The sequence below is a fragment of the Poeciliopsis prolifica genome, unplaced genomic scaffold, assembly GCF_027474105.1.
Source record: "Poeciliopsis prolifica strain line A6 unplaced genomic scaffold, Auburn_PproV2 SCAFFOLD002, whole genome shotgun sequence".
Taxonomy (NCBI): domain Eukaryota; kingdom Metazoa; phylum Chordata; class Actinopteri; order Cyprinodontiformes; family Poeciliidae; genus Poeciliopsis; species Poeciliopsis prolifica.
In genome coordinates this window covers 23,624,164-23,640,931 of record NW_026562377.1, presented here as the reverse complement: position 1 = coordinate 23,640,931, position 16,768 = coordinate 23,624,164, and the positions used below count along the sequence as shown (strand labels likewise).

General features: G+C 42.6%; 4 protein-coding genes across 9 annotated transcripts in view; 2 read left to right on the top strand and 2 right to left on the bottom strand.

Moving 5' to 3' along the window:
- herc2 (HECT and RLD domain containing E3 ubiquitin protein ligase 2) overlaps nt 1–2,397 on the bottom strand; it is a 53,114-nt gene extending 50,717 nt beyond the window's left edge. For both annotated transcript variants that reach the window (XM_055047656.1, XM_055047665.1), the window contains exon 1: nt 2,252–2,397. The gene's annotated coding sequence lies outside the window, so the exon portion shown is untranslated. The remainder of the gene's footprint in view (nt 1–2,251) is intronic.
- A 631-nt stretch (nt 2,398–3,028) lies between these two features.
- On the top strand, nt 3,029–6,382 carry nipa1 (NIPA magnesium transporter 1). 2 transcript variants are annotated; one of them, XM_055020489.1, is made up of 5 exons: nt 3,029–3,155; nt 3,291–3,338; nt 3,426–3,516; nt 3,998–4,155; nt 4,696–6,382. In XM_055020489.1, the coding sequence occupies exons 1-5, from the start codon at nt 3,032–3,034 to the stop codon at nt 5,202–5,204; spliced, it is 930 nt and encodes a 309-aa protein (XP_054876464.1). In that variant the 5' UTR covers nt 3,029–3,031; the 3' UTR covers nt 5,205–6,382. The 2 variants fall into 2 exon arrangements, with proteins under 2 accessions (XP_054876464.1, XP_054876455.1); XM_055020480.1 differs by having other exon boundaries at nt 3,291–3,516.
- Nucleotides 6,383–7,109: 727 nt separating this feature from the next.
- Nucleotides 7,110–12,870, top strand: nipa2 (NIPA magnesium transporter 2). 3 transcript variants are annotated; one of them, XM_055020461.1, is made up of 6 exons: nt 7,110–7,398; nt 7,997–8,212; nt 9,185–9,241; nt 9,459–9,549; nt 9,796–9,956; nt 10,918–12,870. In XM_055020461.1, exons 2-6 carry the CDS (start codon nt 8,074–8,076, stop codon nt 11,568–11,570), a joined length of 1,101 nt encoding a protein of 366 aa, XP_054876436.1. In that variant the 5' UTR covers nt 7,110–7,398; nt 7,997–8,073; the 3' UTR covers nt 11,571–12,870. The 3 variants fall into 3 exon arrangements, with proteins under 3 accessions (XP_054876436.1, XP_054876444.1, XP_054876427.1); XM_055020469.1 differs by having other exon boundaries at nt 7,110–7,407; XM_055020452.1 differs by lacking the exon at nt 7,110–7,398 and adding an exon at nt 7,771–7,898.
- Nucleotides 12,871–13,019: 149 nt separating this feature from the next.
- Nucleotides 13,020–16,768, bottom strand: part of cyfip1 (cytoplasmic FMR1 interacting protein 1) — a 30,102-nt gene continuing 26,353 nt past the window's right edge. For both annotated transcript variants that reach the window (XM_055020409.1, XM_055020418.1), the window contains exons 24-31: nt 16,111–16,254; nt 15,925–16,015; nt 15,672–15,802; nt 15,519–15,591; nt 14,571–14,665; nt 14,216–14,454; nt 13,971–14,118; nt 13,020–13,657 (exon numbers count right to left, since the gene is read on the bottom strand). In XM_055020409.1, coding sequence (XP_054876384.1) covers nt 13,493–13,657; nt 13,971–14,118; nt 14,216–14,454; nt 14,571–14,665; nt 15,519–15,591; nt 15,672–15,802; nt 15,925–16,015; nt 16,111–16,254 — 1,086 coding nt within the window. In that variant the 3' untranslated portion in view covers nt 13,020–13,492. The remainder of the gene's footprint in view (nt 13,658–13,970; nt 14,119–14,215; nt 14,455–14,570; nt 14,666–15,518; nt 15,592–15,671; nt 15,803–15,924; nt 16,016–16,110; nt 16,255–16,768) is intronic.

The following is a 16,768-nucleotide window of genomic DNA, read 5'->3' as shown; positions in this document are numbered from 1 at the left end:
GGCCATACTTTTGTGATTTGTTTAAACACAAACGAATCTAAACTATTTAAAAAAAAAACACAGGTTTAAATACGTGCAAACAAATTGTTTGTTACTGTTTTTATTGGCTCTCGTGGCCTTTATTTAAAGTACTCAGACAGGGAAGAAGGTAATGAGAGAGAGGGAAGAAAAGGCAAACGGTCGCCAGGCTGGGATTCGAACCTGCGACGGCTGTGTCAGGCAATAAGGCCTCCTTAAGACAGTATCACGGCATGCCAACAATTCGGTTTCTTCACATGAAGAAAAAGGACAAATAGGGGGAGGAAACAGCAGCATGTAGTTATGAATAAAAGTACAAATTGTCAAAGGCGAGAAAAGACTCGACTACTCTTTATTGTTATCAAGTATCAAAGCGTTTCAATCAAGCAACTCAAAGAGCATCAAGAACTGGTATAATGCTTTTATCCATTTCTAGGTAGTGCTTATTATAATGGTGGTCTGATATAAAAATTAGGGCTGATATCCGATATTAATATTGCAGCTAAGGTCAAAAAACAGAATTATATACATTTCAATTGCATGAATAAATGATCACACCGCTGGGTGATCACATCGCTTCAGTTAAAACACCCCCACAATGCTACGCTTCATTACTGTTACAAACCAGACAAATACCACATGACCCTAAAACGCAAACATAAACAGCAACAAGATGGAAATAAACATCAGTTGTTAGTATCGGCCCAGTTTTATTTATTGAGCCGATATGTTAAAAGATAACCAAGATCGACCAATACAGATGTTGATGCAGATATATCGTGCAGCCCTACTTTATTAAAAGAAAAAAAAATAAATTGAGGGTTGAGCACTATTGGGGAAATGTGCGTGTTTTTGTCTGAGTTCTTTGTGTTACTACCCGAGTTGTAGTTTGTTATGTTGACCTCAATTTTGGGCCCAATTTATCATTTTGAAATTATTTTTGGATTTTTTGTAATAAATTAACTTTTTTTTGTATTATTTACTCAACGTCTCTCTGGCTGGTTTATGTAAAACCCTCCCAATACTCATTATTGGGTATTGCAAAATTGAAAAAAATGAAGGCACCAAACATCTCCAAAGGAATCCAAAAATATTGTTGGCACGCTTCCACTGATCGTGTGACACACACATCTCATCATTGCTCTTGTCAGTGGGCAGCGCTTGAAATGTAATGACCGAATAAACATTGCATCATCAGGAGTTTGTTATTTTTCTGATATTGCACAAATTGATAGTGCAATGACAACTGCAATATTGAGCAACCCCAAATGTGCTTCACGGTTGTCAAATTTCAGGTTCTAAAAAGGATGTCAAGATCTTACACTCATGACTTCAACTTTAGAAAATACTAATACAGGGAGAGGGGATTTTTTTAAAAATCTGTAATATATATTCAGGGTTCTTTCTGAAGCTTTAAATAGAATAGTCCAACAACCACCATATTTACACAAACAGACAGCAAAAAACTGTTTTTCTTTTAAGCTCAGCCACTTTCCATACTAGGCGTGAGACTTGTCTGGATAAGAGTGGTCCTGAGCCAACACTCGAAGGCCATGACATATTAGCACACCGATGTAAACAACTGGGAGGATTTATCATGTGTTGAGAAAACACTGGACCACACCAGTATTCAATGGCAATTATGCACAGATGAACCCCTGACACGGATCAATAATGTTGCTATAAGCAGAAAAACAAACATTATATGGAGCTGCTACATCTGACATATGGCTACACAAAGCTATTGGCCCTCGTGTGTATGAACTTTATGAGCCATAATACCTTCAACTTAATCAAAACACTGACACTTTTAAGCTGTTTATGTTACATACCGCTTCATAAATGTCCCCGTGATTTAAGGCCGGGAATATATGCAGCTTCCGAGCCTGCGTGAAAACAGGAAAGCTGTGAATGCTAGCACGGTGGGTTTCGCTCGCTAGCAAGGGTGACAGCAGACTCCTCCAGCGGCTGACACCGTCCTCTGACACGGCATCACCGCAGCAGCAGGGCGTTCTACACCGCTGACCAGCGTCCGCTTCCAGTCAGGGACTGGAGGAGCTAACCAATTCACCGGCTAACCTGCTAACATCTACAAAACGCTAGCTTTCCCGTGCTAAACTAGCTTCCGTCATCCAAGAATCCCTGCAGCCCTGACGCTAAAGGGAAGCAGTACACCGCGTTCGGTTCAGTATTGCGAGACAACGCAAACCAAGGCGAGATATTCATAAATTACCTGCGGTCACTTGTCAAGCTCTTCTCGTCCCCTCAGCTGCTTTACTGCATTAAAAAGACGTTCATTATGGACTTGATTGACGGGTCTTGGACCAGATAAGGAGGCATGGAAACCAATTACGTATACCGACTGCTAGATTAGATGCGATAGGTCTGGTTCACCGCTCATCCCGATGTGGGGTGCTGTGCAGTCAGTTTCCGCCCCGCCCGCGCAGGTGAGCGGTATTGATATAAACCACGCGCCACTTTTGCAGGAGGAGGCGGGATCTTGAAGAGGCGGAGTTGACCTGGATTGAGGGAAAATTGTCCACTGGGTGGCAGTGTTGCTAAGTGAAAGGCTTTACGTCTCAATCGGTGTTGCCAGATAGAGAAATTGGGTTTCTTATGAACACGTTGGGGTGAGGAAAAAAAGGGCTTTTTAGGGGGTTGTTAAAGTGTGGACTAGTTATTATTGTGTGACAGAAAAAGAAAAAAAAAACTTTTAAATTTTAATAAATGTCGTGCTTTGCACTTATATTATTCGTCTATTTTAAAATGCCTGAAATCTGCCAAGCATGACATCATCAGTCATTGGTTCATAACTGCGACAAAAATATATATTTTAAGGCTTAAAAGGACATGATAGCACCACAAAAAACACAAGTCTCTCTCTAATCGAGTCCAAAAAAAAAAAAAGACAACCAAAAACCGCAGCTTTTTTGTGTGGGGCGCGTTTTAACATGGCATTTGTGCTTGAAACAGTCAGGCAGATCTGGCAACCCTATTCTCAAAGCACACAGCAATGGCCGATCACTCAGGGCTGTCTGGAACTCATTTGGGGATAGCTATAGCCGTGATATCAAGCTTTATTAATGGCTCGACGTTTGTGCTTCAGAAAAAGGGAATACTACGTTCTCGCGACAAAGGTAGGGGGGAGGGGAGAAGCAGACATAGACAGACTTGGGAAAAATACGTGACAGTGGTGGCACTACTAAACAAATGTACCATAAAGTTGAGCGCAATCTCAGGCAGCGCGGTGTGACGTCATTCATGTCTTGCAGGGTGTTTGTACCTGACAGATGTGGTGTGGTGCTGTGGGACGCTGTGCAGTGAGTTTGACATCAGCAGTGTTTTGTTTTCCTTAACAAGCTTTTGTTTTGAGCTGAATGCGACCTTACACCCGTCTGCTTCCTCAGTGATCATTGGTCAAGTTGGGAATTTCCTGGCGTATAACCTGGCCCCTGCTGTGATTGTTACACCATTAGGGGCCCTCGGAGTACTGTTTGGGTAAGCATCAGCCACGAGTGATGCTGCCGTGGTGATGTGTCTCCTCAGAGGGAATGTGAAAGTGCAGTCACCATGTGCAGTTTGTGTCACACTTATTTCTGTGATCGGTGTTCAAAAATAGCACATTACAAACGGGAATATTTATTAAGAGCACTATTTGTGTTTGCGGGGCGATAATTGCATACAGTTTCCTAAAAGAAAAAGAAGTAATAAATAGTTATCGTCAAAATTATTGTTGTCACGATAGTATCGCCAGATATCACTTGATATTTTGCATGATGTCATAGAAGAAATAATGTTTCTTCTGCCTTATTGACCAGTTCTGTCTGTCAGCAAAGCAAATCAGGTTATCCGTTACACTTAAATAATAGATGTGTCCGGCGTTACATCTACTGATGCGAAAAACTGAAATTGACAGGAAGGCCTTTGCAAGACCACTTGAACTCTGTGTTCGTAGTAATGTCGTTCTCTTGGGATGCAGAGCAGTCCTGGCTTCTTGGATCTTGGAGGAGCGTTTGAATGTCCTGGGGAAGCTCGGCTGCATCATCTGCTGCTGCGGCTCCGTCGTGCTCATTATTCACGCCCCTAAAGCGGCGGCATCGTCGAGGCAGGAGCTCGAAGACGGACTGTCGGATCCAGGTGACGATTTCTACCCTGGGATATTAGGACCATTGTAGGTAGAAAAAGAAAAATGGAATGCATTTCTGCCAAAAACACTACGTTTTTTTTTCTATAAAGAACAGGAAAATTTCTGTGCTTGAAAACGGAAAAGGAGAAGATTTTTCCTGCCGACAACCATCACCATCTACAATGACTCTTTTAAGAATTTCAATTAATATGACTTAGAATATTTAATTACCCCTTGGGGTCAATAAAGTATTTTTGAATTTGAAAAGTCAAAAATTTGAAAAGAAAAAAATTATTCATTTTGAAATTTATATCAGAAATTGCCTAGAAAATCACTTGGGGAATTTCAGAGTTTGAAAATTTTGAGAAATTTTCTTGTGTTTTCTAGAAAAAAAAACATAACAGTTTAATTTTAAAACTTAGTCCTCTTTTTCAATCTATAATGGACCTAATATGCTGCCGTACATTTCTCTTTTTCTAACACTTTTTAACGTGCGTGTGAGACATGGCGGACTGTGCCTTTCACTCATCGTCTACTCTTTCCTCCTGCAGTGTTTGTCACCTACATCCTGCTCGTGTTGCTGACCCTGGTCACCCTGATTGTGTGGGTCGCTCCAGCTCACGGGACGTCCAACATTATGGTGTACGTTGCCATATGTTCGCTTCTGGGAAGCTTCACCGTCCCGAGCAGCAAAGGACTCGGCCTGGTGGCTCCTGACGTGTTCGGCAAAGGACAGTCAAATGTCGGCACTGTGGCTCTCTTCCTTGGCCTGCTGGGGGCGCTGGCGGTCAGCATACTGATCCAGTTCTTCTTCATCAATAAGGCCTTGGAGTGCTTCAGCGCCAACATATTTGAAGCGATATACTACGTGACGTTCACGTCCACCGTGATTTTCGCCTCTGCTCTCTTGTTCAAGGAGTGGACGGGACTCACGGTCACAGACGGCCTCGCCATGCTCTGCGGCCTGACAACGGTGTGTGTGGGAGTGATACTTCTTCGAATTTCCCAGGAAGCTGTGATTACCTGGAAGGAGAAAAAGAAACAGAAAAAGACAGACTGATTGTGTTAGGGTGGGGGTTTTTTCTTCTGTTTTTTTTTTTTTTTTGCAGGACACAGACTCTGTTGCTCTGCACTAACTCCCCTTTAAGTGACCAAAGCTGTGAGATGAAACAGCCAGCCGTGATCTTTGACCACATAAGTGTGAGGAGGAAAACACTGTGAGTTTTTTATCGGATAGTGGGTGGGATTTATCTGGGAACAAAATGGCCTTATGGCTGTACAGGAATAAGGAAGTGTAGGGACTTTATACAGTGCCTTGCAGAAGTGGTGATATAACTAGAACTTTATTATATTTTGAGAAAACACAACCGTAAACCTCTGTGCATTTTATCAGCTGGACTAATGGAGAGTAATGCGCCACGAGAAAGAGGAAAAAGATGTTTTATGATTCTATGTGACACACACTCCACCCTAACTCAGAGAGGCATGATGGCCCCACTGCCGTGTTTTACTAAGATGGGTTTTGATGAAACCCATACGGGTCTCTTGGAGGGGTGCACTGAGAAATCATATCAAATTTCCTTCACTTTGGCAAATTGTCAGTCGGTTTATACTTCCAAGTGAAATAGAGCTGGACAATAGACCAGTAGCAATATATAGAATGTAATCGATATCAATACGTAATACGTCTGTTGGAATTTTCAATAATGTCACTGAATTCTGATCCAGAACCGCACAGCATTCTGGGAGATGTAGGCAGAGGAAAGGTTTGAAAATCATGTGTAATTTTCCTTCCACTTAACATAAGTTGGTCTGTCAAAGATGATAAATGTTGTTTTTAATACTACATAACAGAATTGGTATTCTGTTATCGACTCCTAGTTTTTCTAAAATAACATTCGCCATTATTAACCCTGTTGACTGCCTGCATTAGTCATGTCTAAACAAATCACTCTGCTTTGGTTCAGCTACAGGGTTTCCCCATAGGACGCTTACAGCATTACCTACCCTTGGTACTTGAACTGGGCCTTTTGAATTATTCAGTCATTTCACCTGATGATTCTTGAGCACTGGTGTTGCATAAAACATGAAGAGCAGCTGTATCGTTTCAGTCCAATGAAGGGATTTTTAAAGCTGATGGTTTCCGCTTTTATTTAATTTTATTACAATGTTGCATATATATATGTTTTTTGTAATCTTTATTGATTTTACATGTAATAAATTAATAGAAACACTTTCTCCAGTGGGATTTTCTTATTACAGGATTTCTACATATTAAGTCATACAATTTAGTTGAAACGTTTGGTGATTCATTTGAACATTTCTCTGACCAGGATGGAACGTTCTCACAACAAACAAACTTTTTCATCTTTTTAAACGCTGACTCTGGATCCCTCCTGTTATAATTATGCATACAAGCAAAAATACTGTACACATACCTGATAATACCTATTATTTTGTCCACTTGGTCCACTGACTCTCCTAGCAGCACAACAGACACTCAGCATGATTCCAACATTGTAGGTTTGAAAGCATAACTTTTGAGTCAAACACAATTATTGTTGCTGTGATCCAAAAGGCCTTGTCAGAGTAACATCCACACAACTTGTATTTAATTATAAAGTTTTGAACTGATTATTTTGGGGGAGTATGTATGTTTTTGTTGAAGAGATGACATTATCATATGACATAAACCTAAAAAAAAGTCGATTTTGCACAACACCAACCTTTATATACCTAAAATATATCATCTTTTTTATGACCTGGTGTTAGTTTAAGCCGTCTCGAGTTGTTCTTGAGCTGATTCTAACATCTTGATGTGGAGTAGAGCCCCGTGGAGTGGGTGTCGTGTTTTCCTGTCTCTGTGGTTCCAGGTTTCAGCCAGCGGGGTGCACACGGTTCAACGGCCTCCGCTGTGCCCCGCAAAGCAGCAGCAGAAGAAGAAGCTCGCGGTGGGGCAGTCCTCCAGTGGCCGCAGCAGCAGAAGAAGAAGAAGCTCGCTGTGGGGCAGTCCTCCAGTGGCCGCAGCAGCAGCAGAAGAAGAAGCTCGCGGTGGGGCAGTCCTCCAGTGGCCGCAGCAGCAGAAGAAGAAGAAGCTCGCGGTGGGGCAGTCCTCCAGTGGCCGCTATCGGTACCTGGTTGAAGGAGGAGGAAACAGTATGTGACCGTCCGAAGCAGAGCCGAGACGCAGGCCGGCCAGTCGCTGTTCGCTTGTTTCAGGCGGGTGGAAAAGAAGCACAGCCGCCTTTGAGCAGGTAATTAAGGTAGGGACTTCTCAAACTGCGCTGCTTGTGGCTAACAATGACTCCTGTGGTTTAGTTAGCTGCGGTGCTAACGGTAGCTAACGGGCTCAGCTCGCCATTTATTTGTAGCTGAGTCAAATTATAGGTCAGGCGCGTCATAGCAGCTGCCGAAGCAGCTTATTGGTTGATAATAGAGCCTTAATTATAATTCCACAGGTTATCTTCCTATCAAGGTGCACCTAACATTTCCATTAAGAGGAATGCTGCTGCTTCCTGATTCCAAACTCCTGACAGAAGTTAATTTACATAGCAGCTGACCGAGTTTCACAATGCTTTGTGTCCGTGGCAGCACAACACTCAGACAACCGGTTGGATGAGCTCAGTCTCTCATGTCTTTGTGTGGGATAAGACAGCAGAGGGACTAAATGTTCTTAAACGCGCTGCTCCCTAAATGGATTTCTTCAACGAGTCAGGTTCAGGTTTCCCGCTGTGTAATGTGTCTTGTGTCGCCGGTAGGTTTCCCTGTAAGGGTTGGACGTGAAGTCTGAGGAATCTATGTTGCTGCTGTTTCTTACTGGGCTCTTTCAACCTCCTTCTGTCCTCCCTCCAGGTTGCTGCTCCTTTGGTGAGCATCTTTCCTGCTTGGTGGTAGATGTGAAAAATCACTCCAACGCATCCAGGATCGCCATGGCTCAGGACCGGGGGAAGTACGATTTCTACATCGGCTTGGCTTTGGCCATCAGCTCCAGCATCTTCATCGGTGGCAGCTTCATCCTGAAGAAGAAAGGTCTCCTGAGGCTGGCTAAGAAGGGGTCGATGCGGGCAGGTACCGGCCGCTCTTTCTCTGAACACCCAGATCGCAACATATGATGTGATTGAATCTGCCAGCTGCCTTTGAGGCACTCCCTGCTGCTGATGTGCATCGCTGACAGCCAAACCAGAAGTCGGATCAGTCGGGAAACTCGCTAATCCCTGCCCTGTGTTTCACAGGCGTGTTTAAACCAGCTCCCTGGAGCAGGGTGTGTTCACATGTATGTGTCACAGTCTTTTCAGAGCCTGGTAATCATTAATATCAACAGCTCACTTGACCTTTTCCTCAGATCTGAAGGGTCTTCCTTTGATTTGTTTGGATAATGCACTTTAGACAGCAAGTCTAATGAAGACAGATGACATTTTGATGGTTCATAGTGTCTAAAAGCTTTTGTGTAACATAAATGGAAAATATTTTGAGCTAATATGAATTTTGTAGGTTCTTTATAATCAAACTTACAAAAGAGCAACTCTTTTAGTGTGAGGCTCATCTTGATTCTGATGGGGGGGTTTGTCCAGGTTCCTGAAGAACTTAGGGTCCAAAAATAATCTTCTTAATTACAACTTTATTCACTCTAGTTTTATGGAACCTACTTTTGCAACAATGTTGCAATGAAATATTAAGGCTTTCATTTTGAAGAAGTATTTCTACACCTTATTTTAAGAGAATTTGGCTGATCTAATGCAGACGTCCGCAGCATGGAGCTCCAGAGCCACAAGTGTCTCTTTAGTCCTTCCAAGGTTCAATAATAACAATAATTGTGAATAAAAATGTTAAAGAACCAAATTAAATGAAATGAAATGTCTCTTTGGATTGTAAAAGTTGCCAGCAAATTGAAACCCATTGTAGTAATAATCTAATATATAATCAAAGTCTCCTATTTTGGGAACAGGGTGAAGCAAAATGGCCGCTGTTCAATAGGTGGTTTTGGAGAAAAGACATTTTCTCAAAGAGAAACAATAAAATAATTTTTTGTCTGTTTTTCAGGGCAGGGCGGCCATGCATATCTTAAAGAATGGTTGTGGTGGGCTGGTTTACTATCAAGTAAGTGATAATCTTTGTGTTATTGTCATGTTTTTGACTATATAAATCACCTTTCAGCTGATTTGCTTCAGTGACATGAGTTAGTGTGTTTTTGTACTCAGGCTTGTTGCAGTGCTTCAAACCTCAGACATGATTACATTGTTTCCCCATGTCTGGCTCTATTGTGACATGTTCTGACTGCATGCTAATGTTTTGTTTCTTTTGTGATTTTTTTCAGTGGGTGCTGGGGAAGCAGCCAACTTCGCAGCATATGCTTTTGCCCCTGCCACCCTGGTTACGCCCCTGGGAGCCCTCAGTGTGCTCGTCAGGTACAGACGCCTCATCACGTGCACTCCACACCAAAACGGTGTTTTATCAAAACATCGTTTTTGATAAAACGCCGTCTTGAAACTGGAACAAACAGCCCTCTCTTGTTTTTCATTACATTCTTGAATAAATGACCTGAAGTAACATACAGTGTGGAATCTTGTTGGTTTGTTTCCAAGCATGTCAAATCCCAGGTTTAAACTTTCCATCACAGCTTGTTTTTTTTTTCTTCTTTTTTTGTGCTGCAGTGCCGTGCTGTCGTCGTATTTCCTGACTGAGCGGTTAAACCTGCACGGGAAGCTGGGCTGCCTGCTGAGCATCCTGGGCTCCACCACCATGGTCATCCATGCGCCGAAGGAGGAGGAGATCGACAGCCTGGAGGACATGGCCAAGAAGCTGGTCGACCCAGGTAGGGATGACTCAGCAAAATGAAACGCCGTCATCACACAGATGAAATGCCGCCTTAAAACTTTCCGCTACTTTCTGCTCGACAACCTCACAGATGTACTTCCCTTTTTTTGAGCTAGCACAAAAGAGACATTTTGTTCTCAAGACATATAAAAAAAAAAAACTGGTTTGGAGCCACAAATGCAACATTTTAGACAAAATATGTTCTTTAGAAGAATTCTTTTTCAAGGAGTTTTATTTCTATTTTTTAGGATTTAAAATAAAGAACATAAGAAGTTGTTTTCTTTTCTTAAATTAAAAAAGCACACGTTTTAACCCAATATAATGAGGAAAACCTGCCTAAAAACATATTACTGATACTGTTAGTGTCATTCTTTCTGGACACTCAGTGCAAATATCGCAAGAAACATTTTTTTAAAAAACGTCCCAAAACATAAAAAATTAAAAATCCTGCATTTGTTGCTATATCTTTATTTAAAAACACCAACAGTTTTTTCTTACTTTTCAGTCAGAAGTTAACAAGAGCCACTTTGTAAAGACTGGCACCGGAACCGCAGGTTCTGTCAGGGTTTCTGTAGGTTTCATCAACTTCAATTTAAGACTTTTAAGTTCATCATAACAGGAATTTAAGACCTGTGTATGAATGAACGTCATCCATACAACTGGCCATAAGTCTGAACTTTCCCATGATGGACCCCAAAAGAACTAGTGAACTAGCACCGTTATGTTAGCACTTAGCAGGTAGCCTCAACTGTCTCAAGAACGCAAAAGAAACTCAAATTTCTGCCTGGAAATAAAAACCCAAACTAGAATATACAAGATGAACAAGATGTAAGACCTCTGATTAACATATGAACATATAAAAAATAACTTTTGAGAAACTTGCATGTTCGAGCACATAAAATACATTCTTGCATGTGTCTTGAATACTATTTAAAAAGTATTTTTGAAAATCTTTTCAGGGTTTTTGGTCTTCGCCACTCTTGTCATCATTGTGGCTCTCATCTTCATCTTTGTGGTCTCCCCGCGCCACGGTCAGACCAACATCCTGGTTTACATCACCATCTGCTCCGTGATCGGGGCGCTCTCCGTGTCCTGCGTCAAAGGCCTGGGCATCGCCATCAAGGAGGGCATCGCCGGCGTCAACGTGTTTCAGAACCCGCTGGCCTGGATCCTCCTCCTGGCGCTGGTGGGCTGCGTGAGCACACAGATCAACTACCTGAACAAGGCCCTGGACATCTTCAACACCTCGCTGGTGACGCCCATCTACTACGTGTTCTTCACCACGTCCGTGCTCACCTGCTCCGCCATCCTCTTCAAAGAGTGGGAGCACATGGGCGCCGGCGACGTGATCGGCACCCTCAGCGGCTTCCTCACCATCATCGTGGGCATCTTCCTGCTGCACGCCTTCAAAGACGTCAGCGTCAGCTTGGCGACGCTGGCTGTGTCCATCAGAAAGGAGGAGCGCGGCGCCCCGGCGGCCAACGGCTCGGCCGCTCACACCAACTACGAACTGCTGCAGGACGAGTCCACAGAGGACATGGAGGACAGGAGTTTGCCTTTCGACAGCGTCTCAAGGAGGAACGGAGCAATGACTTCCTCTTTAGATGCTTAAATGGTTTTTTGTTTGTTAGTTTTGTCTTCAGACTCAACCGTTGCGTTGGTGCCGATAGCTTCTAAAATAATGAGACAATCAACTGTGAGAGGAGGAAGGGAGACATGGATGGACCAGTAGATTGTATTTGTTTTAATTTGCCTTAATTTACTCAGACTGTCATATTTGGTTATAGCTGAGGGTAATGAACTTATGAGAAAAAGTTTTTCCATATTGGTTAAAACTGTCACCATGTCCACACAGTGCGACACAGATAATCTGTGAATACTTGGAGCTACTGCTGCCGTCTGAGGGAACGCACTACTCCCATTATGATATAAAGTTGTTCCCTCATCAAAAAACACACCTGGAGTGTTGCCTTGACTCTTTCATGCATGTTTGAGAAATCCTTTCATTGCCTGTGGCAACCATTCAGCTGTGCGAAACATCTGGTTGGAGCTAGCTCCGCCTATGAGGCGCAGCTCCTCCCTGACCTCAAAGAGCGGCTCTCCCATACTGCCCCACCCAGCAGCAGCAACACAAGAGCCATGTTGTGATGACTTCCTGAAGGCGGAGTTTCAGACAGAGCAGGTGTTTTTAAAGAGACAGAGGCCCAATTTTAAGGCGTTAAATTAGGAAATAAAATTTCTTGTAAGTTGTATTTGACACATGTAGTGTTTTTATAGCAACTCAAGTTGTTTCATTGAGCTCTAAATGACATTATATGGCTGGAAAATGCATAATATTGCCCTTTTAAGTCTGACAACGGGGCAAATAATGGAGCGCAAGCTCTGCTTTTAGCGTTGTTAACCTGTTGTGGTTCTGGTGCAGCTGTGTGTGTGAGGAGATAAAATAATAGAGCAAGGATGCAAAAATCATACTGCCATAACACGCCGCTGCGAAATGCGCTAATGGTGGAGAAACAACTTACCACTTCAGGAAAACCGTTTATCCACTGTCATCTGTGGCTACGCTAACTAGCCTTAGCATTCATGGCAGGCTCCGCTAACAGCGCTAAGAGCCTCTCTGGCTCTGATTGGCTGAGCTGTGTATGTTGGTGGTTAGTGATAGAAGGCAGAGGAGCTCCATTTTATTTTTCAGATTATCTGTCAGATTATCCATATTGTCACGACTGTGATAGTTTTAATAAATATGCAAAACAAAGCATTTCTAAAAGTCACCTGCCCCGGCTTTAACTGACTTGCATTCCTCTGTAGCTCTGTAAATATTTTCTAAAGAAATGCTTTGTTATATGTACATGAATTTTCACATACTGACCTTCTTTCTATGAATCAAAAATATAAAGCTAATATATTCTGGTTTGAGGACCTGCTGACAATGACATTTTGACAAGAACCGCACTATGATTGACATTTTTTTGTGATACTTGAAAGTAATTTATGTTTGGAGTCTTATCTGGAGGTAGGTGGGGGAACGTTTTACATAAAAAAAAATCTCTTGACAAAAAAACATTTGTTACATATTTATTGAATTAAAATGATTAAAAGATTTCAAACAAGGCATAGTAAATAATTTGCTTAACATAATAAGGATGAGGGTTATTTCTCAGTATTTTTTTAAATGTTTGAGCATGCATGTAGACAGTACAAAATTACCATTTTTTTTCCTTCCTCAAAAATAGGTTCACCCTTTTAATGTTCCACCACAGCAAACCCTTAAATACACATAAAACTAAATCCCCTCCCTGAACTACAGCTACCTCCAAGTACAAAATAGCTCTTTCAAAGAAAGGGCTGTATCTATTCTTTTCTCATAAGGCACAAGTGAATACAAAAAAAAAAAGTTCAAACGTTCAAAAAGTGGCCCCTTATATCGCATTTAATGGTCCTTAGCTACTGAAGGCCAAAGGAAAACAGGAGGATGCTGACAGTGTTTGGAACCCAGAAGCGGTCCCAAAGTGCGAGCGGAGGAGCAGCGGCGCCTCAGCTGCTGGCGAGCGACTGGTGGATCGGTGGCTGGAAGCAGCGGACGTGTTCCACCGGCATGTTCTCTCCGTCTCCAGACTTCATGTATTTATTCAGGATGGCAAAGATCTCGTCGTTCAGGACCTGGAATTTGCGGATTCTGTCCACCATCTTCTTTAGAGGCTGGAGAAAACACACAGATATGCCTCACATTAACATTAATCCAAATAAGTGATTTCCCATGATGCCTCCCTACATGCTCATTTGTCACAATGAATCAGTGACGTTAGATGCGGCATCCTTTATTTGAAGAGGACAGTAATAAATAGTTCTGATTTCCCTCATAGTTACTCATTTTTGCCAGCGATGGCAACAGAAATGTGAAGTATCTTAATTTATTAAGTCATTAGTCAGAGTCACAGAGTAAATGATGGGAAATCGGTAATAAAATCTCTTTGTGCACTGCGGGTTGTGTTACTGAGCCTCTCCAACTCACCACATTCTTGATGATCTCATCCTTGCCGTCGTGTTTCTGCACCTTGAGCAGGTGATAGCTGAAGTCCAGGATGTCGAATCGTCTCTGCTGTCCCAGCAGGGCGATGATCATGCAGCCCGCCCAGTGGAGGCCGTCTCCAAAGCACTGCCTGCAGGAAGGGAGCAGGGAGCGGACGCACGTTTCAGATAAACACGTTGACTTTCGCGGCTCATTTGTGGTTGAACAGGAAGAGATCCTGCACTCACTCCACTGTGAACTCGTGGGCTCCCACAGGGATGCAGTAGACGAACTGCATGGCGCTCCACAGGCGGTGAAACTCCACACATTCGTCCACGTGCATCACGCCGTTGCTGGGCAACGGGCCACGCCAGATGGCGTCGTCCAAGAAGCCGCGCACGCGCGTCAGGATGACTTCGAACATGGACAAGCCGCAGCACAGCCGCTCTTTGGTCAGGAGGTCGCCCTCGCGCGCGATGGCTATTTGCTGAAGGAAAGGGAGCGATAGTTTTCTGGTCATAATGTCACTCTGGCAGGATTTTCACGAAGTACAAATGCTACGATGCTACGACGTCCACTCTGCTCTGCTTAGCCCGGTCCTACCTGCGGTGTTCCGAGGCGCTCGATCAAAGGAACCATGTGCAGCGCCGTGTATTTAGCTTCCAAACGCTTCATCTTGGCATCCAGGCGTTCCCCATCTGAACGGCAAGGAGAAGACAAAGAATGGGTTGATTCTACCAACTGTATCTTCTGGTGCAGGAAGATTTCGAGACATTTTATCAACAATGTTTTGATTTGATTTACGAGAGTCATCTGTAGTAAGTGACATCTAATCTTTAAATTTGGAACTTGTGGTATAAAGAAAATTATTTATGTCAAGCATCTATTTTTAAGTTAACAGTTTTTTTTAAAGGAACAAGTTATCTAGAAATAGACAGTCTGGTTTTGCCAATTCATAAAAGATTTGCAGCACAAAAACAAACAAAAAAAAAAGCATAATTGGACTGTTATCAGCAACCCTACAACCAATAATATATATATTGATTCAGAGAATCTTAAATGTATTTATTCCAGGGTATTGATTTCAAAGGACAATCCCCGCACCCCCAAAAGAAAAAGATTACATATTTTAGTGAACAAACTGTTTTTTGTTTTTTTATGTATGCTAAGAACAATGTCAGTCATTGATTTGGTGTCATGTGCAGGTGACAAATCTTTTCTGATTTAATGTTTTTTAATTTTTGAAAAGTAGAAAAAATAAATCCTGAAAATATAAACAGAAGGAATAAAAACATTTCTTGGAAGGACGAGAGGAAGACATTAGTTACTTCCATATAAAACAACAGAAACTGCTTGGAATGAGGAGGGGAGGGAATCGTTTAGGAAAGAAACTCCATTCAAAACGATGTGAACATCAGGGAAACTTATATCCAGAGATAGAAATGTAGAATGGTCAGATTAGTGTAGACATATGTACATCTGAAACTGTTTTTGTTGTTTTGCTGCTTTGCAGTAGGAATACTAACTGTGCCTTGACGTTAATGTTCTTACCTTTGACATGCACTCGCGGCAGGATGTTTTGGAAAGGCGCAGCATGCAGCAAGTCGCACACTTCTTCCTGAGACTGTAACACACGGACATGAAAAACGTCAGCCGGCTGCAGAGCAGAGTCGGCGCTGCATCCCGAAGCGGGCCGATCCGTACCAGACTCTGCTCACTCAGCAGGCAGAACAGGAGGGCGTTGCCGACCTCTCTCAGGTTCTGGAAGCACACCGTCTTGAGCTCGGCGTACTCCACAATGTCCTTCAGCTGGTGGTGGAAGAACTCCAGGATGCCTGGAACAAAAACACAAGGCACCTGTGCTTAATAATAATAATAATAATAATAATAATATTTGGGTTATATGCTGAACTGAGATATGATGCTCTCCTCTAACATTCAGTGCGCTGCCACCTACCAGGGGAGCCGTACTCGTGGCGTGGAAGTCTGCAAATCTTGGGCATGACCTCCATCAGCGTCTTCACGTACTGCAGGATGGTTCCCTGGAGCTGAATGACGGAACAGAGGGCGACAATAATGATGATGATGATGATGATGGAGAAAGGACAGAAGCTCCACCCGTGGTCTTCCAGATCACACTCACTAGACTTTTGACGACCTTAAGCAGCTCCTCCATCACCACGGCGATGCCCTGGTAGCCCAGCAGTCTGCACATGACCTTAATGTGTGGCGGGCCAAGAAAGTTCCTATAGGTGGTGAATGTGCTGCTGTACGCCAGGTTCAGGGTCTGCACACCCACACACACAAAAAGACAGGTGATGATTAGGAAAAACCTTCTTTTATGTGATGGTTTTGCCCATGAAATGAGCTCAAATGAAGTTTACTTGGTCACAATATGAAAAATTCACACTGTAAAGAAGCAACAAATCAAAATGAAAAAATGTTTGAGTTCTCAGGAGAAAATGAAAGACAAATAAGTAATCTAATGAAAGAAATAGGATTTAAAAAAAACCCTACAAAATAAAATGTAAAAAAATGGAGCAAATCCCAAAAACAAAGCTAAAATGTTCAGCGTCTTTAACTAAATGACGCTAAAAGCAACCGCTCTTCGTTAAATTATCTGATTATCATCACTATGTCAGGGTTTCTGACTTGCAACTGTAATGAGTTTTTACTTCTGAGGCTAAAAACAAAAGTGTGTTTGAGGTCGACAGATCACAACAAGGCGAAGAAACAAGATTTTAATTTAATCCACTTCCTCAAACATTTAAATCAGCTTTTCAAAAACTACAAATGTGAAC

Bases quoted from the DNA above. Each gene is read 5' to 3' on its own strand.
- nipa1 (XM_055020480.1), top strand. From the start codon at position 3,032: ATGGCCGATCACTCAGGGCTGTCTGGAACTCATTTGGGGATAGCTATA. The intron at 3,156-3,290 runs GTAGGGGGGAGG...CATGTCTTGCAG, and splicing joins ACTACGTTCTCGCGACAAAG to GGTGTTTGTACCTGACAGAT. The intron at 4,156-4,695 runs GTGACGATTTCT...TTCCTCCTGCAG, and splicing joins AGACGGACTGTCGGATCCAG to TGTTTGTCACCTACATCCTG.
- nipa2 (XM_055020452.1), top strand. From the start codon at position 7,838: ATGGATTTCTTCAACGAGTCAGGTTCAGGTTTCCCGCTGTGTAATGTG. The intron at 8,213-9,184 runs GTACCGGCCGCT...TCTGTTTTTCAG, and splicing joins GAAGGGGTCGATGCGGGCAG to GGCAGGGCGGCCATGCATAT. The intron at 9,242-9,458 runs GTAAGTGATAAT...GATTTTTTTCAG, and splicing joins GTGGGCTGGTTTACTATCAA to TGGGTGCTGGGGAAGCAGCC.